Here is a 25,488-nt window from a genome sequence, read left to right as displayed (position 1 = left end):
AATAACAAAGACTCGTCCTCTTATTTTACCTTGCCTTGTCCTTATCTTTGAGGGTCAAAGACAATGTTTTGTCTGCTTTTGGCAGCCTTGCTTGTTTCCTGATGGAATTGGTGAGAGGCTGCTTGGTAGCCAACCAAGGTCAAGGTCATTGTCACAGATTGAGTCCAAAAGGGAGGGAGGGGTCGTGGGTGAAGCCCATCACCACTGGGTACGTCTGTCCTTTCAAATAAGAAGTGAGTCACCTTCTGCTTAGACCTTATCATGGGTCTGGTACTCTCTGGGTGCCATTCAACAAAGACCCAGCCTCATTTTTTAGCAGGTTCAAATGTAGCCAGGAAAGAAAAAAAATCAGTTAACTACTTCTCATGTACGTTCACCCTAAATGCCCAGAGGAACCAGTTTTGTGAATATGTGCTAACCCATAAGCTGGTTGTTGCTTTGACGGTTAAAGTGGTGAGTATTCTCCCTTCTGGTAATCAGCTGCGGTGACCTAAGGAATTAAAGTCAACAGGAAGTGAGGCAAGGATTCATTTCTCATGACATCTCAGCCACCCAGCAAATGCTTCTGTTGGCCAGGGATGTTTCTGTGGGTCGGATAGATTCTGTGGGTTGGATAGACTTGGGCAGCTTGTGAGGAAGCCCTCTGCACTTGTGCCTCCCATTTGTGCGATTGTTTGTTAGTTCACTTTGAGCTCAGCCTTTGGGGGGACCTTTAGAGAGATTCCTGTAGGTTGACAGCTTCATGCCAGAAGCAGCATCATTTTTAGAGCAGGTCTGATTGGTTTTATTTGTTTGTCTTTGGTTTCTTTCAACTGAAGTCATCTCTGTATACATGTTATTATGTCATTCAATTGTGTTCTGTCACTTAAGACTTTTTATTGTCCCTTGATTAGTAATGACTTCTTATTTATGTTCCCTTAATACCTTTTGTATACTTCTGTTAAGGCACTTTTTATACTTGGTTTTGTATTGTTTCCCCACTAGCTATTAAGCTCTTTGAGGGCAGAAGCTGTGTTTTGTGTCTGTAGCATCATCTAACATAGTGTTTGGGTACTTGGTCCATCCTCTGTGAGCGCTTGTGGAGTATAAATGGTTGTGTGGTTAGAAATCAACTAGCTTCTAATAGGAATAGTAATTGTTTTAGATTTTACAAAAATTTCACATATATTATCTGCATTTGTGCATTACAGCTCTCTAATGGAGAGGTGCATTGATGGAGACAGACGTTGGAAGGATTTCCATTTTGCAGATAAGAAGGGCCAGGACATCCTGAGTCAACCTGACTTGCTGGAGGTCATTCAGCTTAGAAGGCAGTGCTGGGACATGAGCCCTTTCTTGGTGTCAGAAATGTGTGTTCTTCCCATTGCCACACGTCTGTCCCATCAAAAACCCTCAAAACTGGGTGGCTCATGGATTGAATTCACCTTACTCCTTGTTTATGGTCCTTCTAGCGTCAGGGCCCCTGAGTGATTTAAAGTGGTTTAAAAGGTAATTGAACTTGGACTCAGTAATTTGACAGGGATTCTAGGAACTTCTTTTTCTTCCCCATGGGGCCTTCGACTGACAATAGATGAGTCATTTTGGTCTCTATTTCATCATCTCTAAAATAATCCTGCTACTTTACTTACCTCTCTCTGTTGAGATTACTACAAATTTTTATCAAGAAGCTTATCAAGTGCTTTGTAAACCATAGTCTAAACCATGCATGTGAAGACGATTATTCTCAATAAAGTCAATTAGTTATATGAGCTGATGACATCTTTAAATCTAAAGATGCTAATCTGAAAAGCTATTTCTTTAGCTTTTTCGGGTATCTTGCATAGCTGGGTCTCAATGTACCTCCTTGGGGTGGCCATTACGAGGTCTCATGCCAGCTGGTTTAGATGGCACCTCCATGTACTAGTTATTCCCTGTTGCAGTTGGAGGGTGACTCTAGCACACGTGGTTTTTATGATGGAACTTTTCAACTTCTTCACCTCAGTCCTAGGATGAAGATAATTTGAGTGACTCTTTTGTTTGTTTTTAAATCACTGTTTCCTGCCATGGAGGTAACGGGGAATGGAAAACATTGAGTCTGCATTTTTAGACACTTAAGTAACTGAAGTTTGTGTCTGTCTGTTTTGCTTCTAAAACCAGGACATTTTGGAATGCTGGTGGTTTTATGAAAATGGGCTTCTCAATCAGAAGTCTTGGCTTTCCAACGCAGTGGGTGCCACAGGGGCATAATAACATTGCTGCCTTCAATAGCAGAGCAATTGGAGATTTGAAGCCCCACACTTATATTTAGGTTGGTTTCTGGGAAAACATCTTGGGGCGTCAAATGTCTCAATGATTTTTGCAAGTGGCAAACAGTAAGCGCAGAGATGGACTGAAAAATGCTTTAGGTTGATTGCCCGGGGGTATTTCAAAGGGAACATGTCCTTTCTGGTATTAAAAAGAGCTTGAGCTCTAAGTCACTGGAAAATTAGACCAGCCAAGCTATGGATTTGGAGTGGTTCACAAAGTAATTCCCAAGCACTGCATAGGCGCTTTTATTTCTATAAAAGGTCTGAGTGAGGTCTTTGCTACCTGACCTTTGCCATGTTATTTTTAAACCCGGTTTCAATAGCTTGGAAGCTTTTTCTAACCAAGAAAAAATTTAAAAGCTCAAGTCAACATAACGTTTTGGAAAGCATGCCAAATTTTACTTAAACGAGCTTATAATGAATTCAAATATACTTTCGCCAGAAAACCAGAGTGGTGTTTATATTTACAGACGTCAGTACTTTGAAAACATACTCTTTATGCAGTCGTTCATTCGGCCCATATTTACTGAGCACCCATTGTGTACTAGCCATTGTGTTAGGCCCAGTGAGGGTTGTAAAAATGAAATGGGGTAGAATTGCTGTGCCCAAGTTGCTGTAAGTCCAGCAGGGTAGGCGTGTGACCTCAGGAAAGTTACTAGGTATCATTTCGCCTCAGTTTCCTCATCTGTAAAAATGGGAATAATGATACCCACTTTACCCATAATGAGGCTTAGAGATATAAAGTACTGAGCAATGTACCTGGCACAAAATATGCTTTTGGTAGTTATTATAATATAATATATTATAGTATAATAATATAATTATTATAATATAAGATAATATAATTATTATCATCATCATTTCAGAAGGAACAGGCAGCATGCAGTGTAAGTTGTGGAGGCAGTACCAAAGCCATTCTCTGGACATTTCAAGAAAGAGCTGACCATTTTAGGGTGAGGAATCACAGAAAGCTTGTGGAAGAGGCGGCAGGTAAGCTTGAAGAGTGGATAGAATTTCAGTAGGTAGAGGTGGGGAGATGGTGCCTCAGAGGTAACTGTAAGCAAGGATTTGGAGTTGGGAAGGCCTAAAATTTGAGCAGTAGCATCCCAGTTTGGAGGAAAAGAATGTCTTACGGAAGGGAAGCGGGAAGTTGGACAGGCAAGCTAGTCCAAGACTGTGAAAGGCCTAGAGTGTCACGTTAGAGAGTTGGGCCCTGTTGTCAGTGGGAGCTGCATTGAAGGGTTTTATTTGCTACCGTCTTCCCAGTACCTCAGACAGCACCCAACCCATAGTGAGCAGTCAGCAAATAATTGTTGAGTGAACGACTGAGTGTGGCTTTAGACAAGTTGAGCTTCATTTTGCCAGATGGTAAGCCAGATAGAAATGTCCTACAGAAAGTTGGGGACATGGGACCAGAGTCCCATGGAGACTGAAGGTGGAAATTTGGGAGGTGTGAGCATGGAGGTAATTATGGGGCTAAACTGACCCGAGGAGTACGTGCGGCTGTAGTCAGAGAAGAGAGCTGAGGTGATGCCCCTATTTGATGAGCAGACCAGGAAGGAAAGGAGGAAGATGGAACAGAGAAGGAGAGGGTAGAAACGAGAGGAGAACAGAGAGCGCGGTGCCCATGAAACCTGGGGAGGAAAGGTTTGAGGAGGGGCCGGTTGACGTGCTCGAGGCTGGTCAGGGCTTTGCAGTGCCCTAGTGGCAGTATAGAGGGGAGGTCCCCGGATAGGGTGGAAGAGAGTTCAGTCAGATGGGGCCTTGTGCCAGGCTGTAAGGTATCGGTGGGCACAGCACACTCTGAGACATTTCTTTTTTCTCTTCACGGTTAATAATTACTGGTATTTGCTTTTTGAGCAGGTCTTTAAACAGACAGTGTGCCCAAATTGTGTACTGTATATAATCTGATTCCAATTAAATATTAGATAAAAACACACCTAACTATTTAGTTCTGAGATCATGACTGATTTTTATTTTCTTGTCCATATCTGTCAGTATTTTCCAGAGTTTTTAATGTGTTTATTACCTTCATAACTGGGAAAAACACTATAAAATTGTATTTCTAAATGGTATGTTCCGTAGGTATTGCCTGGCAATACACTTCTCATTTATTGAAACTTAGATAAATGTAGCCATTTAATGTTCCCTCAGGCCTATGAAGATGGGATTCCATTTGTGTTTCTAGCTGTCTTTCTCCTCTGAAAGAACCCCTGAACTCTTCTTATGAGGTCCACAGAGGCACCATTTCCTTATCTGCTGCTCTTGGCTTGCCGGTGCTCCATCAACATGCTTACATTGCAACATGTCTTTATGACAAAGCACCATGACAAAGCATAACCTCCTGTAGCCTGATAATCCAGAAGCATCCTTACTAGGGTCATATTCTCTTGCGGTGGAGCCTTTACATTATGTAGCTCTCAGAAAATTTACAGTCAGCTGTGGCCTTAACCAAAGTGAAGACCGTGTGAGAGCCACATGTGCTGACCATTCTTATAATCACCCTTGTTTCTCATGTTTGAAAATGAATTGGCAGAAACTGTTTATCCTAGGTGTCTTTGGTATTGCATTTTTCTCCATAGTCCAGCTGCTTCTAAAACTACATGGCACCAGACACCCTCTTGAGCACGCATTACGTTCTGAATACAAGCCATTTAGTCAAGTGGGAGGAAGTCAGCGATTTTACCATCCAGCTTGGGAGAAAGTGGCATCTCTGTGTGGGCCAGGCTGGTATTATTACTCATATCTGCTTCTACTTGTGTGTGGAAGGACTGCTGTATTCATCCTGCTAATTAGCCTTGCCTAATGAGCATGTAAACAGCAGATTTCCTTGTTAGGAAACAGTAATACACTGATTCTGCATCCTGTTAACATTTTGATGCATGCATGGGATTCTTTGGATTGAGCTTTTATGACAACACTGACAAATGGACCTCCGTTTCTCAATCTGTTACATTGGGGAAATAATCCTTTTTACAGAAAGAGTATTCTTTATAAAAATAAAATAAAGTGTCTGTAGATCATTGAGTTTGGCTGAAAAGTAGGGTGTTATAAATAGTTGGCTGCTGACTTGGCTGTTGTTGGGCTGACATATCTTTCCAGGGAAAGACAGGAGCAGGTGGTTCTTGAATGGGTGAGGTCCAGTGGAGGGCTCCATAATTATATAGCAGTTTACATTTTTTGTTTTTAAAGGAATATTGTTTGTTTGGTTTTTTGAAATTTATTTATTTATTTTTGGCTGTGTTGGGTCTTTGTTTCTGTGCGAGGGCTTTCTCTAGTTGCAGCAAGCGGGGGCCACTCTTCATCGCGGTGCGCGGGCCTCTCACTGTCGCGGCCTCTCTCGTTGCGGAGCACAGGCTCTAGAGCGCAGGCTCAGTAGTTGTGGCTCACGGGCCCAGCCGCTCCGCAGCATGTGGGATCTTCCCAGACCAGTGCTCGAACCCGTGTCCCCTGCATTGGCAGGCAGATTCTCAACCACTGCACCACCAGGGAAGCCCAGTTTACATTTTTTTAAAGGTATGTTGGAACAGCTACCTGGTGAATGAGCCACATGTGAAGCAATTTGATATTAACAATGTTGTTGGATACAGGTAGCTGAGTAAGGTACCCAGAGGTTTAATGGTTTGCCAGAGGCCGCCCAGCACGTGTGTGGTTGAGCCAGATTTAGAACACAGTTCTAATTAGCTCCTGATTTCCACTTTTTGTGTGGAGGCAAACCACACTGCACCCACACGGTGATTTCACTCAGTTCACTTTGTCAGAGGAAAGTCCTGTTCATATTTTGACCTGTCTGAATATGTTATTATTATTATTATTTTTTTAATTTATTTATTTTATTTATTTTTGGCTGCATTGGGTCTTTTTTTTTTTTGCATTGGGTCTTCATTGCTACGTGCGGGCTTCTCATTGCGGTGGCTTCACTTGTTGCAGAGCAGGGGCTCTAGGCACGCAGGCTTCAGTAGTTGCAGCACACAGGCTCAGTAGTTGTGGCTCACAGGCTCTAGAGTGCAGGCTCAGTAGTTGTGGTGCACAGGCTTAGTTGCTCTGCGGCATGTGGGATCTTCCCGGACCAGGGATCGAACCCATGTCCCCTGCATTGGCAGGCAGATTCTTTTTTTTTTTTTATGGATTTCTTTTTTTTTTTTTAACTTTTTGGGTTTATTTATTTATTTATTTATTTATTTATTTATTGGCTGTGTTGGGTCTTCGTTTCTGTGCGAGGGCTTTCTCCAGCTGCGGTGAGCGGGGGCCACTCTTCATCGCGATGCGCGGGCCTCTCACTAACGCGGCCTCTCTTGTTGCGGAGCACAGGCTCCAGACGCGCAGGCTCAGTAGTTGTGGCTCACGGGCCTAGTTGCTCCGCGGCATGTGGGATCTTCCCAGACCAGGGCTCGAACCCTTGTCCCCTGCATTGGCAGGCAGATTCTCAACCACTGCGCCACCAGGGAAGCCCGGCAGGCAGATTCTTAACCACTGCGCCACCAGGGAAGCCCATGTTGTTATTATTTTTTAATTAATTAATTTCAAAACCAAATGAGGCAAGCTAGTAAGGGGTGTTCATTTATGGAGACTAAACTTCGCATTAGACCCTTGTATTGTAGTGAATTTGAGGCCTATACATCCTAGGGAAAAGATACATTCCAAAAGGAGAAAGGTTGGATAATGGAGCCCCAAAAGGTGAAGACATAGAGATTATATAGGAGGGTCAGTAAGGCATCATGCCTGCTGTCAAGTAGCTTGGAGTGTAGAGTGGGATGGAGAGAAATTGTTCATCATTACAGTACATTGTGGCAAACCCAGGGTGTTCCGAGAGCCTGAGCAATTCGGAAGGCTCCCCAGCTTGGGCCAAAACATGGAGGAGTAAAATGTTGGTTAGGAACGACAAACTGGAGAGGTGGATAGGTCATGAAGGGCGATGAATGTCATGCAAAGGAGTAACAATGTATTCATTCAACGTGTGTCTATCTAGTGCCTTTTGTGTGTGTGTGTCAGGCATTCTCTATGTACTTGGGATACATTAGTGAACAAAATAAGCATCAATTCCTGCCCTCGAGGAGCTTATACTTTAGTGGGGTGAGAGAAACACTAGACATTAAATAATAAGTAAATTGAGTGGTTTGTTAGAAGATGGTAGATGCATAAGGAAGAAGGGTCCAGCCAGGTGATCAAGGTTAACGTGAGCAGTAGTAAGTCATGTTGATAGTATCTACTCTTGTTATGATATGATGAAAATGGCACTTTACCTCTGTAGTTTTTCTCCCCCAAATATACAGCCCTAGTCTTAACATAAGAAAACATTAAACAAATCCCAGTTGAGAGACAGTCTATAAAATACCTGACCAGCACTCCTCAAAACTGTCAAAGTCATCAAAAACAAGTAAAGTCTGAGAAACCGTCACAGCCGAGAGAACACTAAAGAGACGTGACAACTAAATGCCATGTGGTATCCTGGATAGGATCCTTGAACAGGAAAAGGATATTAGGGAGAAGTTGAGGAAATCTGAACAAAGTATGAACTTTAGTTAACAATAATGTATCAATATTGGTTCATTAATTGTGACAAATGTACCACATTAATGCAAGATGTTACACAGAGGAAACTGTGTGTGGGGTATATGGGAGCTCATTGTACTGTCTTTGCAATAATTCTTTAAATCTAAAACTGTTCTAAAATTAAAAGGTTATTTAAAAAAAATAAAAAACAGAGTAAAGGGGATCAGAAGTCCAGGGCAGAGACACATGTCATAATTTAAAATAGGGTGGTCAGGGGAGGCCTCATTGAGAAGGTGACATGAACAGTCACTTAAAGAGAGAGTTCACCATGTTGGTATTGGGAACCAATGCAAAGACCCTGAGGTGAAAACATGTCTGCAAGTTGGAGAACCGGCAGGGCAGCTGGTGTGGAAGAGAGGGTAGGGGGTAAGGAGAGTATGAGGTCATAGAGGAAAAGGTGATGGAACCCATCAGGTGAGGGCTTTTAGGCTGTTGTTATTCATGTGCTATACCGTGTGCCGGGAACCATGCCATGCATTGTCCTATTTAATTCTCTCAACTATTTTAGGAGAGAGGTATTATTAACTTGCTGATTTTGCAAATGAGAAAACTGAGATTAGGAAGTGACTTACTGAAGTCCCATTCCTGGTAATTGATGGAGCTGCCGTTCCTTTCTTCCTCCTGAGACCCAAAGTTGTCACTCCTGACTTCTTCCTCCTCTCCTCAGGGGGCTGGACTAGATCTTCTAGGCCAGGAATTGGCAAACCACAGCCCGCTGGAAAATCTGGCCCTCTGCTTGTTTTTTGGTTGTTTGTTTTAAGTCGTGGTAAAAAACATACAATTTACCATCTAATCATTTTAAGGTCAGTAGTGTTTATATTCACATTGCTGTGAAACAGATCTCCAGAACTTTTCATCTTGCAAATCTGAAACTCTATACCCATTAAACAGTAACTCCCTTTTCCCTCCTCCCCTCCAGCCCTGGTAACCTCCTGGTAACCTACCTTTTTATTTCCATGAATATGACTTCTTAATATACATTGAATCATGCAGTATTTCTTTTTGTAACTGGTTTATTTTACTTAGTATGATGTCCTCGAGGTTCATTCATGTTGTAGCATGTGACAGGATTTCCTTCCTCTCAAAGGCTGAATAATATTCCATTGTATGGATATACCATATTTTGGTTATCTGCCTGTTTTGTAAATAAAGCTTTATCAGAACACAGACATGTCCATTCATTTCCATGTTGTCTGTGGCAATTTACCCCACTACAGCCGTAGACCTGAGTAGTTGCAAAAGTGACTGTGTGGCCCACAAAGCCTAAGCTGTTTATTACTGGTTCTTTACAGAAAATGTTTGCTGAGCCCTGTTTTACTGGGGAGACTCTGAAGGGTTAAGAGAAACGATGTGGAGGCTGCTTTAGAAGGAGGAAGACAAGAGGCAGGAAGACCCTGCTGCCTTTGTTGGGTGACAGAGACATGGGTATGGGACTTGCCCTCGAGAAGCTTATAGTCTAATTGAGGGAAAAAGACAGTCTGCAAAGTTGACTTGTTTAGTGATGCTTTAGATATTTGGGGAAGGGAGAGATCCGAAAGGATTGAGTCTCAGGAAAGACTTCATAGAGGGTTGGGATTTGGGATGGGATGGGATGGATCGGATTGCTAGAGTGTGGAGGAGTGCATCAGCCTTCTCACCACACCTTAACAGATGAGTAAGACATTGGAGGCATTTAGAGCAGTGTCTAAATGGTAAGTGCTCTCTAGAATGTAAGTTCCACAAGGGTAGGATTTATGTCTGTCTTGTTCACTGTCGTATCACCAGTGCCTAGAACACAGTAGCTGCTTCAGTAAATGTTTGTGGAATGAATAAATCACTGCAACTCTCAAATTCTTTTTAGCTATTTAATTCGTACTGTGAAAATACAGGCAAAGGGCTGGATCTCTCACATTGGTCTGTTAATTCATTTATTACACTAAAGAGTAATTTTTTTTGGCTGTTGTTAAAGCAGTACCTCTATTGTTTATTGCTAGAGATAATCATTATGTGGTAAGAGGAATGTAAGTCAGGTACTAACAACAAAAGAAAAAGGGGGAAAAGAAAACAATGTCGTGATTCTAAAGATAACCACTCAAAAATAATTCATTCATTTATTCAACAAATATTTATTGAACTGCAACTGTGTTTAGGGGGTCCATGGTGAACAAAATTGAGTTGCTGCGTAAGGGGATATTGACACCAAAACTAGTAATTACAAATGTGATGTGTATAGCTTACAGAAGTGCTGGTGCCCTTCTGAACCAAGGCCCCTCTGTCCTTAAACAAGTACATTTAACCTAGTCTGGGACACCAGAGAATGCTTCCCTAAGGAAGTGGTTAAGTCCTGATTATTGTTTGCTGTGTGGCAAACTACTCTGAAATTTAGTGTCTGAAAACAATTTATTATCTCTCATGTTTCTGGGCTAACTGGACTCAGCTGGAAAATTCTCACTTGGGAATCTCTTATGATACTGACTGGGGCTGGAATCATTGGAGAGCTCAACTGGGCTGTTATTCAAGATGGCTTCTTCCCTCACATGTCTGGTGCCTCTGTGCTCTAGCATGTGGCCTCTCCCTCCAGCAGAGTAGCCTGGACTTTCTATATAATCAGCTTAGAGCTCCAAGAGACAGGAAGAGGAAGCCACCAGGCCAATCAAAGGCTGAACCCCCAATGGGCACAGCATTATTTCTGCCACACTCTACTGATCAAAACATCACAAGCTTTGCCCCGATTCATGGGAGTGGAAAAGTAAACTCACTTCTTGATGGGGAAGTAGCAAGTTCTCATTGCCGAAAAGCACGTGGGATAGGAGATACTGTTGTGGCCCTCTTTAGAGAATACAGGTCTGTCACTTGATGTTAGATTGGACCCTGAAGGATGATTAGGCATTGATGCGATGGGCAAAAGAGTCCAGGAGGCAGTAACCCCTCCAGCGATGGGAACAGCCCGTGGGCAGGCCTGGAGATCAAAATGGTAAACCTTGAAGGAGGAACTGAAAGGCCTTTGTGACTAATTGGAGGAATGAGGGGAGGAAGAGTGGCATGGAAATGCTGGGGCACACAGTGAAGAGTAGAGTATGGTTTTGAAGGGTAAATGCATATTTACATCAGAAAGCAAAGAGAATAGCTGTGTAGGTTCCAGACAGCAGCGATGGAAAGCACTAACAGTGAAATTCCTAGAATAGGAAGAACAGATTAGCCCAGAGGACTTGGGGTGGACTTGGGGGTGGTTCAGGGAAATCTTACCCCAAATTACATAGCTAGTATGAGACAGAATTAGGATTTGGACCTAGCTCTGACTCTAGATCCACTAGATTGCTTGCTATTTCTCCACTGCTTTGCTCACCACACTGCCTATGGAAAGTCATTTTATATAATAAACTTGAAAATCCCTTGCTAACCAAAAGGTGATTTACTCTTCCTAATTTCTTCCAAGCCATCCAGGCAAATACCTTCTAAGTTTTCTAGACTCAGCTCAGAGGGCACCTCCTTTTGAAGGCCTTCTTAATCTCTCCCTCACCTTTGCTGGCAAGTGACCCCTCCCTCCTTCCCCCACCAAATCTGTTTCCGTCCTCTATCAAGGCAGTTTTTTGGACTTATTTTCTTAGGCTCATCATGATAGACTGTGAGCCTCTTTAGGGCAAGGACTGTATCTTATTCATCCTTCCATCTTCAGCATCTTGGACCTGTCGTGACCTTAATGGATGGTAGACGAGTGGTTTCCAGAATCCCTTGTTAAACAGCATTGAAATGGTTCTCAAGTTGAATTGTTACTGCCCTTAATGAGGATTAAATGAGGCATTGCATAGGGAAGTGTCCCTGGGACTTCTTACTTTCTGTGGGCCTCAGTGTCCCCTCCGTGAAAGGTTGGGGTTGAGAGGATGATCTCGAAGGTCCCGTCCTTGCCTAACAGTCTACAATCTTAGAAGGCGGTGTGATGGAGAGTTCCACAAGCCTGCAGTGCTGGCCGTCAGTGGTTATATGCTCCTAGCCAGCCTGTGAATACCAAAGCAGGGAGCACAAAGAGTATATTCCTAGACATTTTGATTTAATAAAAATAGAAAGAAAGAAAGAATCAGTTTGAAGGTATTTACTCTCTCTAGTATGATTAAAGACTGAATTTTAAGAACTAGGTAAGAAAAGGAATATTCATAATAGAATCTTAGATGAATAACTTGGTGCTCTGCACCTTGGTGCCTCTTCTATAAAATGGGAAATTCATATTTTATTATGTTCATTTAAAATTTTAGTAAATAAAGAACTAGAAGTTTTAAGGTTTATTATGTATTTCTTTTTCTTAGCGTCTGGTGTACAAGACAAAACTGAAAAATTCCAAGTTTCAAAATGATGGAAGTAGTGAAACTCTGCTATAGGATTCAAGAGACTCAAGGCTTAGCATAGACACAGCAAACAAAACCATGTTTGCAGCTAGAAAAATATTATAACTGATCTTATCACCAAAAATCAATCTGTGCCTTGCTTCATGAATGCTAACATAATAAATATGAAAATGCAGCTGGGCCCGTGAGCCACAACTACTGAGCCTGCGCGTCTGGAGCCTGTGCCCCGCAACGGGAGGGGCCGCGATAGTGAAAGGCCCGCGCACCGCGATGAAGAGCGGTCCCCGCACCGCGATGAAGAGTGGCCCCCACTTGCCTCAACTAGAGAAAGCCCTCGCATGAACCGAAGACCCAACACAGCCAAAAATAAAATAAAATAAATAAATAAAGTAGCTATAAAAAAGAAAAGTGCTTTAAAAAAAAAAAATAAATAAAAAAAAATAAAAAAATAAATAAATATGAAAATGTAAAAAGTAGACAAGTTCACAGTCATTATCACTTTATAAGAGGTTAGCCACCAAGTTCCTGTGACCTGCAAACCTTCTTGATACATTTAAAATAAAGGGCTGTATATAGTAGTTTTACTTACACACATTAAGCAATGTAGATTGGTGCTGTTGATTTAAATGTAGTGATTTAATGACCTAAGTGCTAAAAATGATTTTAATTAACCACAGAAATTGTGCAGTTTTAAAGAAGAAAGCACATTTATGTACCTTTGCAGCAACTTGCAAAGGTGTTACTAATTGCCTAGTTTTACCTGCTTGTAAGTAGTTAAGGAAAACAAAGCTTACCTAGTTGTTTTGTTTCTTTGTTCGTTTTTTTGGTAAAGATACAAAGGTGTATGTTGAGCACATGAAGTGTGGCTAGTGTGACTGAGGAACTTTATTTGCTTCTTAATCAGTTTAAATTTATTTATTTATTTATTTTCTAAATTTTAAAAAAATATTTATTTATTTTTTTGGCAGTGTTGGGTCTTCGTTGCCGTGCATGGGCTTTCCCTAGCTGCGGCGAGCAGGGGCTACTCTTCATTGAGGTGCAAAGGCTTCTCATTGCAGTGGCTTCTCTTGTTGCGGAGTGTGGGCTCTAGGCGCGCAGGCTTCAGTAGTTGTGGCTCATGGGCTTTGGAGCGCAGGCTCAGTAGTTGTGGCGCACAGGCTTAGTTGCTCCGCAGCATGTGGGATCTTCCTGGACCAGGGCTCGAACCCGTGTCCCCTGCATTGTCAGGTGGCTTCTTAACCACTGCATCACCAGGGAAGCCCAGTAAATTTAAATTTAAATGGCCATGTGTGGCTAGTGTCTACCATACTGGACAGCATCACTGTTCTCATTTGGCCTGGCCTTGGAGATCTAGCATTTCCCAGACAGTGTGGTTAGTGTTAGGACTCTTTCTGCCCAGCCCCAAGGCTGGACCTACTCGTAGGCCAATCCTCAAAGCCTCAGGGAGTTTGGATCCTGAAGCCTTTTTGCAAGATGACTGGAAGAATTGTGAAGTCCAGAGTCATCATCAGGCATTACATAATCTAACCTTAGGAAACACAGCACAAGAACATTCAGGTTAATAAAAGGGCCATTCTCCCTCTCTACTTCCCCCTTGCACCTTTGAGCCTGACAAACCATCAGTGCTTTCAAGGTTTGTGACAGGACTCATGCATTTATGACTTTCAGACTGATTACGATATAAGTGCAGTCACAGAATTCCTCGTCTCTTTGGCTAACTCTTTTAGGTCAGTATCACAGAGGTTTGCCGGGGCAGTCTTTTCACAGCTGCTCTCAAAGGCTTCTCTGTGTGAGTAAAAGCTGCTGACCTTAATTCCCCTTATCAAGAGTCCCACCCTGCTCTGTGTAAGTTCTAATACAATGTAGTGATGTGTACTCTTTTTTTTTTTTTTAAGATTTTAAATTGTATTTATTTGTTTATTTGACTGCATTGGGTCTTCGTTGCTGCACGCTGGCTTTCTCTAGTTGCGGCAAGCTGGGGCTACTCTTCATTGCGGTGCGCGGGCTTCTCCTTGCAGTGGCTTCTCTTGCTGCGGAGCACGGGCTCTAGGCACTTGGGCTTCAGTAGTTGTGGCATGCAGGTTCAGTAGTTGTGGCATGCAGGTTCAGTAGTTGTGGCACGTGGGCTCTGGAGTGCAGGCTCAGTAGTTGTGGCCCACGGGCTTAGTTGCTCCACAGCATGTGAGATCTTCCCAGACCGGGGATCGAACCCGTGTCGCCACATTGGCAGGCGGATTCTTATCCACTGCGCCACCAGGGTAGTCCCAGTGATGTGTACTTTTGACAGTGGAACTTCTCTGTAGGTGTTGTCCATGTTTGGGCATGACTGCCATGGAAGAGATGTAAAGATGAGGAAGTAAGAGGGCAGATTTATGTATATAGAATACAATGGGGCTTCCCTGGTGGTGCAGTGGTTGAGAGTCTGCCTGCCAATGCAGGGGACACGGGTTCGAGCCCTGGTCTGGGAGGATCCCACATGCCGCGGAGCAACTAGGCCCGTGAGCCACAGTTACTGAGCCTGCACGTCTGGAGCCTGTGCTCCGCAACAAGAGAGGCCGCGATAGTGAGAGGCCCGCGCACCACGATGAAGAGTGGCCCCCACTCGCCGCAACTAGAAAAAGCCCTCGCACAGAAACGAAGACCCAACACAGCCATAAATAAATAAATAAATAAATAAATAAATAAAAGAATACAATGATATAGAATACAATGAACTATGTGCCAATGTTGTTCTTTTCATTTTCTTTCAGGAAATTAAAGATGGTGGTGACATTGCCTTGACAAGCACTTCCTGTTGTCTTTACAGAGGTCTCACTGAAGAATAATCTCAAAGGAATGTTTGTCTCCCAGTACCTTTGTTGATGATTGTTGTCATCTAGCAGATGCTTTTAATGTCCCAGAAAACATCAACCACCCTTGTGCTTGACCTGCTCTGGGCAGCTGAATGAAAGTTCCTTCCAGTTGTTTCCAGAACTCTGTTGCCCATAACACCTCTCTTCGTCGGGTGAATGTTCATGAAGCCCTTTCCTGAACCAGCTTAGGAGGCTTAGGCCTCTTGGAGCCTCTGACATGGAAGCTTTGGAAGTGGATGATATCAGCCCAGCCCTGGAAGTTACTGAGGATTTCTTTAATACTTTTGATAGTAAGCTAGAAAAGGCTGTGCAGCAAGCAGAGGTTTATGGGATTCAGGAAGTCCCTGAACTGGTGGGGCATGAGGTCCTCAGTAACATAGACAACGGTGCTATCAGAAATGTCTCCTCCCTGGGCAAGGGAGGCATGGTCTGGGACCATTGTAAGACCAGGTTCTTAGAAACCAAAGCTCAAAATGTCTTCCCTGCCAAAGAACAGTTTATGGTCCAGAAAGGGACAACCCCAGATAATCTGTCCTGGATGGAACAAAAGGAAGCTTCAACCTTTGAGTTTTTCAACATCTGTCAGCGTCGGAGGGACAGACCTCGTTCTGTGAATGACTTATTGGATGAGACCTCTACTTTTAAGCCCGGCCATGCTCGATCGAGGTCAGATGTTACCCAGGTGGACTGGCGGGTGGTCCTCAAAACCACGCCTCTGCAGCAGCAGCAACAACCACCTCTTCAGGGCCCTCACTTCACCAGGCCGTCTTTCCTGTTGTCCTCATCAGACAAGGTAGAAGATGCTCAAGGAAATATGGGTATGTTTTTATATCTGACTGCAATTAAACAATTGTTGATTTTCCTTTGTCTCTCTTGCATCTACCTCATGAGACTCTTACTCTCCATTGTCCATGTCTGGCTTTGCCTACTTAAGCCCCCTCTTCCATTTACCTTTGCACTTACCTTACCTGAAGTCTACAGTCTTCTTCCTCCTAGGAGGAACTGAGTGAAAAGATGACTGTGGTTAATTCTCCTTTCCTAATCTTGTATGTTAGAATCAGAATATTCTCATGATTAATGTAGTACTTTCCTTTGAACATTGTATGATACCGCTTATTCACATTGGTAGATGTTGATCAGCTCGTACCTTGGCCATAGTCTTGTGATATGAAGGATTAAAAGATGTGTGAAGACACAGTCCCTGCTCTAAAGAACTTCTCATTAGGTTGAGGGGATCAAACACTCCCAGAGACTCAGGAAGGCGCCCAGTGGTGAGAGAAAGGAGGTGCTCAACTGAAATGCCTGGGAGGGAACTTTTGTTTTACTTTATATTGTTGGAATTTTTTTAAAAAAATGGGTGAGTGGCAGCAATTGTCAGAGGATAGGGGAAGGGGAAGACATTCTGGGCTGGGCTTGTCAGGAAGGGCTTGTGAGACGTGGTGGAACTTGAGCTGGACCTTGAAGGACACTAAGTTGCAGAAAGAGAGTCACAGTTGGAGGACACTCGGTCAGGATTATGGTGTGGACCAAGGGGGAGACAAGGAGACCAGGCTGACCCTTGAGGAGACCAAAGGATCTCATGGCGGTCGTGGGAGGAAACGTTTGGAGAGGTTGGTTAGGACCTCATGGTGCAGGGCCCTGATTTCTTTTTTCCTTGTACTTTATACACACACACACACATGCACATGAATATGTACTCATGTACTCACACATGAACTTCCTCTTCTGTGAGACATGACAAACCATCTCTCTGTCTCCCCCAGCATTTTTCTTCACCATAACCTCATTTATACAGGCTATCCATTTTTCTTACTGATGATTCTTCAGTTACCCTGCTTAACCTCTTAATTTAGATGGCTTCTGCTTAATTAACTGGGGAGACTATTTTATGTACTTAACTGCTATTTTAGCATTTCTTCAATCTCTATCATTGCTTGCTACTCCACTGATACATTTAACATTGTATTTTATTTACTTATTTTACATTAAATTTTAATTAATAACATTTAGTTTGTAAGTATAACTCGAGGGAAGGATATGGTATAGTATGTCCATTAAGGAAATGCAGTCTTCCTGCCTATGAGGTGCTACATTATTTTCACACCCAGTTCAAATCTATCCTTTTAAAATACTCTTTTTCCCCCACTCAAATTTATGACTTGTAATTCCTCATCTTCTCTCCTAGACTTTCACCAGTCCTCTGTAACATCTAGCCAAATGGTGATCATGGGAGTAAAAAGAAAAGGACATTATAAAGCACAGGGCTTGGTAACTGGCTAGACATTAGGGGATAAACAAGTTGCTGCGACCTCAGTGCCTGGCAGAATGAGACCTTTGCCTTGGGCTCACGTACAAACAGTTGTACTCATTGATTAGCAAACAACCTCAGTTTTTGTTTGGTTTCTTGGAGTTCACATAGATTTTTTTTTTTTAATCACTAAACCACTGTAACCATTCTAAATCCCTGGCATAAACCAAGTTAAGAGGATGTCGTATTTCCAATTTTATTTTTTCCAATCTTGTTTGGATTGTAAATGCAAGAACCAGCCTTCCTTGGGTTCTCTAAAGGAAGCTAAAGAAAGAACCTTCCTTAGCTTCCCTCTTGAGGATATGACAGACCATGATTATTACTTTTTAATTCTCAATTTAAAAAAGTTTGAGTATTATGTTGAAATATATGTACTGAGTGGTATTTTGAAAACTAAACTGTAACCAGTGGCCTTTGCAAGTATTGATATAATATAACCTGGCCCCCTTTTGGTCATCCACGGGATACGCATCCTATCTGGAATTAATAAGGTTGGGGAAATGGCCTGCCAAGTGTCTGACACCTGCTCCATCTGGCATACTCTGGAGAGCAGGAGAGAGAAATCTTGTTCCTGTTGTTCACTAGGTAAAGAGCAGGGGCAAGCAGGGCCCACGGGCTGCCCACTCTTGGGCTGGGGGTGGAGAGGAGCTCTAGGTTCATGGCTGGTCACCCACTCTGCCAACTGTAATTCTCACGGCGTTTGGGAGAGGTGAGGAAGTGCCAACACCCAACACCCACGTGCATACTAGTCAAGATCAGCCAAGATCTCTGAGTGAAGTTCACTTTAAAACCTTTGAAAGTAGCCATTAAAACTGAAGAAAGGCTTATTGTCTCTCCTGAAGGCATATGCCAAAAGCAGAGGGAGGCGGTATGGTATCTTGGCCAGAGCTGTAGCTGAGGACCCAGGGGTCAGGATCTGAGGATCTGGGGTCAGGCCAGATCTGGGGTCAGGCCAGATCTCTTCCTTGAGCTTCAGACTCACGTATCTGGCTCTCTGGTGAACACCTCTGCTGGAGTGTCCCACGGGCACTTCAAATTCAGTGTCCAGAAAGGGCCCGTCATCCTCACATCCTCCACTCTAGCTGTTCTAAAAATTAACAAGGGTTAATGAGAGGCTAAGGGCTCCTCAGAAGAAATAAAATGTAGTCAAATGGGTCTCCTTTGAGGAGGGCAACTTGGTGTTTTTTTGTGTGTGTGTAAAGAGCACCTTTACTAAACAACAGGAAACAAAACGTGCCAGGAATCTGACCAAATACACAAAGCAGCAGGTGAGCTTCCTGATGGGAAAGAATGACTCCCCATGGAACATAAATAGATCCCCTCAAAGTACATATATTTCACCCGAGTGTGTACATACATATGTAATATATTAAAAGAAATTTGGTTTCTACCACGAGAAGTTACTCAGCAACAATAAATCAACGTCGCACCTGAGACAGGGAAGTGCGGGCACTGCAGCCACGTTGTAAACCGAGGCGCACCTCCGTCCTGCACACGCCTCCCCTCTGTGCGCTGTGCACACTTGCTGGCTGGGGGCTTCTCTCTGCCCCTCCCCCCAGGCCCAGCAGATCCAGTGTTTGTAGAAGAGCGAGTCAGGGAAGAAAGGTGGCCTTGTGGTCTCGGAGCCCACCCTGCAGAGCCCAGGAGCTGGCTGCAGGGGAGAGGCAAACACCCGAGGCCACCGCCACCTGCCTGGAGGGCCGCCTCGGCTCTGGGGTGAAGGGAAGCGCTTGGGACCCCAGCAATGGCACGGCAGTGCGCCTGGTTTTCAACAAAGAGTGTGTATCTGGGGTCTGCCCAGGGCCCTCCAGATCTTTGTAGTTTGGCCAGCGGGGGCTTCTCCTAGGATCAAATGGCTTTTGGGAGGGGAGTAGAGTTTCCAGAGTCACCAGGGCTCAGCTCTGTGAGTGTGTGTATGTGCGTGTGCACACGCCCGCATACACACGTGCTTCAGTGGACGTCAGCAAGTTGCAAACAGGTGTTCTACAGGGGCGCGCTCAAATAGTGTCTGCTTTGGGGTCAGTTTGTCACTGCGTTCTGAGTGTCCCCATGCCAAAGTGGATTTGTTCAAAAGATGCCGGTTGCTAGAGGCTACAGATACAGAAGACTCGTTACACACTGGGGTGTGCAACCCTCTCAGGGCGTGGCACAGAGTTTTAGTAACAAAACAAACAGAAGAAATGCACGGGAACCCTCTCCTCACTGTAAAGCCCTTTCCTGCCACCACAGGCAGATGGGGTAAGGCTATCAGGGTTTTGCGTCTAGCCCTGTCACTGTCTTACTTATGGGCTTTATTACTTTGTAGTCTTGTGTTTTCTCCAGTTGATTTTTATTTTTTTCTGGATCCTTTTTCTGAGGTCCCCTGACTAGCTTAAAGACTTAAACCAGGAGTGGTTCTTCTCCTCCTCGCCCGCAGCTTCCTCCTCTTTTGCCACCCTCATTCCCTCCCTTTCCTTCCATAACGACAAGCCCAAGGGTCTTCTTCATTACGTAGGGCCTCTGTGTCTTCTGCCTCGTTTGGCAATGATTAACTAGGCTTGTGAACCTTACTGAGGATAAATGATGCTTTGGGTATAAAGCAAACCAGATTTTGGCATATTGAGGGCAGTGGGTAGCTGGGGTATAGTAAGAGTTGTTTGGCTAATGGGCAAGCCTGTCTGAAGAAGGCCTTCTGGTCAGACAAAGTAACATATTGGTTAAAAAAATGACTATAAACCTAGACTGTTAGAATTTCATTCCTTGTTTCAGTACTTACTAGCTGTGTAGCATAGGGCAGGTTTCTTAATCTCTCTGAGCCTTAATTTTTTTTAGGGGGGCCATAAAGTGTGGAATAATAGTAGTACTTACCTCAATATCTTGTGAGCATTAAATGGGTTAAAAGATCTAAAGTGCTTCTTAGAACCATGTTTGGCACACAGTAAACAATAGATGTCTTAAACATTTAATAATATTATTATTACTATTACAATTGAATTTGGAAGTCATCCATGAGAAGCAAAGTGATACTACCAATCACTCCTAGTTTTCCCTGGCATAGTCAGTTTCATAAAATGGCCTCGTAATAAATATTTCTTGAATTGGCCTTCCTGCATTGTACTTTCTCATAGCTGTTAACTGGTTTGTTAATGGGAAGTAAACCGTCCATGCCCTCTCTCATACTGATTTGTCATCAACTGTTTACTGTCTTCTACACCAGAGTTTATGGTCACTGAGGAAGGGATTGTTTCTTATGCATTGCATTATCCTCAGTACCTGATACAGTGCTCTGAACGTTCATACATCCTGAAAACATTTTCTTACACGTGAGATGAATGTGTTTCTGATCAAAATCAAGCTGATAAATTAAGAACATTAGTTCTTTAGCTGGTTTATGTCCTTCTAGAAAAAGAACAACTCTACCCTCTTTTCTGAGGGCCTTGCACCATCATCTAGCATCTCATACCTTGCACATCCTCTCTGTGAAGTTCTTTAGCAGCAGGAAATGAAGATTTGCTTTCATCTCAAAGGCTGCTGTGCACTATCCTTGTGATAAGAGAGAATCAAACAGATACGGCTTGTAAAGTAGCCCCTAGTGTTGGAAGAATGGTGCCCTGGCCTTGGAGGTGTCTCCAGATACCATCTCAGACTCTGGGGTCGCACAGGCATGGTTACGATTACCCTTTGTAGAGGAATCTGACTGCTGTTTGGTGAGCACAAAGCCTGGGGAGATAATTGTGGTGCGCCCTTTAGTCTTTCTGAAGTTGGCAGTCACGTGAGGTAATTTTTTGCATCCCTCCTCAACTTTTCCCTGTTCCCTGATAGTGTTTCTTTACAGAAGGCTATTGCTTTGGATTTGAAGATCACTTCTTTCCTAGGTTTTTGGTATATATGAGAGCAGAACACATCAAAGAGATTAACAGCCTACTTGTTACTATCAAAGCCAACATCCGAGCACCTGGTGTGTTCATCCTCAGGGTTAAGTGAGAGAGCCCAGGTGGAAAGAGAAGGGAAAAAATAACAATAACAGCAGCAAACACTTAGTTCACTATTTTAAGTGCTGTGCAGATAGCAGCTTATTTAATTCCTATAACACTCCTGTGATATAGGTATTTTTATTGAGCCCTTTTTAAGGATGAGGACACTGAGAGCTTAAGTAACGTGCTTCCTGTCCCCCAGCTACTAACAAGTGGGTCCTCGGTTTGGACCCGGGCACCCTTTCTTCAGACTCCATGCTCTTAACCACTAAGCTGGAGCTGGACCCCTACTTTAGAAGCCAGTAGTTCTCAGTCCCCAGAACCCTCCACTATAGAAGCCTTGTTGGCGGTCAGTCCCTGTGGGAGTAAAGGGTAGGAAGTGGTGTGGAGGAAACAGACCTGGGTGATAACGTTCATCAACTAAAATTACTCCCTCAGGGAATCACTGGTTAGGAAAACTGAGACCCACCCAAGCAGTCTAGCTAAGCAAGGATTGTTTCCTGCCTTTAACACATTTACCACATGAACAGTGCAGAGCTGGTCACAGTCCTTTAGGGGACCCATGAATCTGCAAGAGGAAGACTGTAACTTTGCCTTTCATACTCTTGAGTGTTATCCATACAGAAAAGCGTAAGTGAACCGACCCCTCTGGGTTTGTGACCACGGAAAGAAGGCTTCAGAGTTTTGCCCCATCTTTGGCTTCCTTTTTCAGTCTTACTCAGAAGCCTGTGAATGCACTCTAGAGATTTCATTGCCTCAGGAAGACAGACTATGCTAAGTGCTAGGGTACTGCCAGTGGATCCTACTAGGTGGATGGAGTATAGCTTGAATCCAATGTAGTTAAGACTACCTGCATTACCTGAGGATAGAATAGTCCTAACAAAAGGGTTAGGTCGTAAACTGATGGGGAAGGAGTAGATCTAAGGCGAGATGGCAACAGCAGTTCTTTTTTATTTTTTTCAGCTTTGTTGAAGTATAATTGACAAAATTGTACGATATTTTAGACGTGCGTCATAATGATTTGATATATGTATACGTTATGAAAGGATGTACCCGTCCATTAAATAACACATCCATCACCTCATTTCAAAGGCAACTATTTCTAGAGAACCTCAGGTAGGTGGTGGAGACCAAAGCTTCCTCAGCGCCAGCTCCCTTGCTCCTGCCATCCCAGGGTCTGCCATGCCCTAGGCAGCTGTAGCAAGGTGTGACTGGGAACTAGCCCTGAGGGAGGAGTCTGATCCCATAACCAAAATGGCTCCTTTTTAGTCCTAGCACTAATCTTCATTCTATACAGACATGCTCCTGACTAGTATCTGTCTTAACCCTTTCCCCCTTTGCACCGCTGTTACCCTGTTCTTGTTCACTAAGTAATGATACAGCCAGAGGCAGCAGGGAATTTCCTGTGGATAAAAAAGATGGGGTCCTAACACCATAGAATTACAATCCAAATATAAACATATATTAAGGTAAGAACATAAAACGCCATAAGAACATGTGGACACGAGATATGTTATCAATATGAAAAATAGGTATACACACACTCTCTCTCTCTCTCTTTCATCCCTCTAAGTATATACACACGGTAGAGGAAGGTGAGGCTATATGGAAAGAACACTCATCAAGGACTTGCAAGCATTGTATCGTAGCTCTACCCCTAACTCACCATGTAGGTTTGGAAAAATCACTTGTCTACTGCCTTTGGTTTGTAAACCCGTGAAGCAGGTTAAATTATCTCTATAATCTTTCCCAACTCTAAAATGAGATTATTCTAGGATGTCGTTGAACTGACCTTGACTTATGGTTGTGTGGGAGCCAATTACTATAGTCAGAGAGGTAATGGAAGGTCATGATGGGAATATAGGTATGGTTGAAATTAGTTAACACAGAAGGATTTCCACGTGCCTTGTAACTCCACTTCTGGATGAACTGCTGTTGCAATTTTTCAAATAAAAAAGTTTTAGAAGAACTCCTTGGCATTAGCTATGGAGCTCTGAAACTCAGCAGACTGCCCGAATCTGACTGACTTTTCCCTCCCTGTGTTCACATTTTCATCTGCTTGGTAAGGGCAGTGGTCAACTGGGCTTTTGTTTCAGTCGGTTTCACTCTCTGGTGACCTGGTACCATCCTTCTGCCTGTTTTTCTTGTGCTGAGTACTTTAGGAGAAGGTCTCAAGCAGAGTTTTTCTGTAGGGCTAGAAAAACCATGGCAGTATGGTTTCTTTATCTGGAGTTCTATGTTACTCTGTTTTGATTCCCTTTTTCCCCATCTTTCACTAGAGAAAAAAAAAAAAAAGAAAGAAAGCCAAATTTGGGACTTATACTAAAATGACTGCTTTTTCAATTATGATGTTTCTCAAAAGAGTTGGAGCCAGTAGAGGTGGGAATATTCCTACGGGCTTAGAACAAGTGAGGTCACCAGGACATGGGCTCTGCTGAATTTATGATTCACCCTTCAGCAAGATTAGTCAGTGCAAAGAAGTTGTTAAAATAGGTCACAGAAAGTTGATTTTATATGGTTGTATAGTTTCCATTGGTTATATTTTTCGGAAACCCCACATGCCTCATTGCCAGCCCGCATCCTGATTCCTAACAAATGTATATGGGAACTCTGAAAATGAAATGTCTGGCATTTTTTTGCGGTTGTTCTGTTAATGTGTTTTATCTTTCTTGGCTAAGGAGAACTATAGTTACTAATTTCACAAACTGCTAGAGTTACTTCCTTAAAACACAGATCTTTTGGTGCTACTCTGTTCTCAAAAATGAATCATGGTTCCCCATTGTTTACAAAATCAAGTGTAAATTTTCTAAAGCATCCAGATATCTTTCCCATCTTTCCAAGCTTATCACCTGCACCTTTCTTCACCCCATCTGTGTGCTAGTTTTGAATGTGCCTTGTGCGTTCAAGCTCCTGGGACTTTGCCCATGATGTCTCTTCACCCACAATACCTTCTCTGTCTTCTTCACTTTTCAAAATCCTCCATTTTCTTTCAAGGACCAGTTCAAATGCCACATCATCCCTGAGACCTTTCCATATTTTTCCATTTTTTAAAAAAATTGAAGTATAAGTAACTTACAATATTATATTAACTTGAGGTACACAACATACCTATTTTCTATTTTTATAGATTATGCTCTGTATAAAGTTATTATAAAACATTGGCTATATCTCCTGTACCATGCATCACATTCTTGTAACTTATTTATTTTATACGTGGTAGTTCGTACCTCCTAATCCTTCTAATTCACCTATTTTGCTCCTCCTCTGACCCCTTTCCCCTCTGATAACCACTGGTTTGTTCTCTGTGTTTCTTGTGGTTTTTTTAAATTAAAATTATTTTTTTTCTCTTATTTTATGTTTCCATAGCACATTTTATTCTGCCGCGCATTATAGGTAATTGCTTGTACATTCATCTCCCACACTAGGTTAGCATATGTTTCCATAGCACATTTTATTCTGCCGCGCATTATAGGTAATTGCTTGTACATTCATCTCCCACACTAGGTTAGCAGTTCTTTGATAAAATGAATTGTATTGTAGACAACTTTCTATCATATCGTGTATGAGCATATGCAAGGTGTTTGGTTGAACTCTATGTATTGGTGCTTGGAAAATCAGGACAGCACAGTTTTATTTGCTTGTTTCCAGAATGAAAATGGCCTCTCTTTCATTTTTCCGTACCTAAAGCTTGAGTCAAGTTGAATGAAGCTTATTAGTATTAATACTGTCAATAAGAGCTATCACTTAATGAGAGTTAACTTTATGCCCAGACCTGTGCTAAGAAGTATTCATCCATTATCTTATTTAATATTAATAATAGTTTAATATGTTAGACTAAGAGATTAATATTTTGCTGATTTTGCAAAGGAGGAAGCCAAGCCTTAGAGAAGGTAACCTCACCCAAGGCCATCTGGCTAGTATGTGGTGGAGCTAGGATCCCAAGCCAAGCCCATTCTGGAGGCCACACATAACCACGCTCTAATACTGCCTCTCAAGTCTGAGGAAGCTTAGGCCTCATCCCCTCCACCACAGATAAAGCACAGTGTCATCTAGATTGAAAGTGTGGAGGTTGGAGTTCCACTCTCAACTTGCACACTCTGTGGTATAACCTTGGCCAAGACATTTTGTTTCCTGGAACCTCTTTCCAAATCTGTTAAATCAGTTAGAATGCGTTTAGAAGCAAGTAATATAAACTCAGCTGAAAGTGGCATAAACAGT

At 42.9% G+C, this 25,488-nt stretch overlaps 1 protein-coding gene across 6 annotated transcripts in view; it reads left to right on the top strand.

Moving 5' to 3' along the window:
• Nucleotides 1-25,488, top strand: part of PLEKHM3 (pleckstrin homology domain containing M3) — a 189,802-nt gene that overhangs the window by 9,270 nt on the left and 155,044 nt on the right. For 5 of the 6 annotated variants that reach the window (XM_036850935.1, XM_036850938.1, XM_036850940.1 and 2 more), the window contains exon 2: nt 14,908-15,827. In XM_036850935.1, coding sequence (XP_036706830.1) covers nt 15,227-15,827 — 601 coding nt within the window. In that variant the 5' untranslated portion in view covers nt 14,908-15,226. Of the gene's footprint in view, nt 1-3,151; nt 3,276-14,907; nt 15,828-25,488 lie in introns of all 6 variants that reach the window. The other variant, XM_036850936.1, reaches the window with a different exon arrangement.

The sequence above is a fragment of the Balaenoptera musculus genome, chromosome 4 (assembly GCF_009873245.2).
Source record: "Balaenoptera musculus isolate JJ_BM4_2016_0621 chromosome 4, mBalMus1.pri.v3, whole genome shotgun sequence".
NCBI lineage: Eukaryota > Metazoa > Chordata > Mammalia > Artiodactyla > Balaenopteridae > Balaenoptera > Balaenoptera musculus.
Note: the sequence above shows the minus strand (reverse complement) of the source record. Positions and strands in the feature narration are given on the sequence as shown.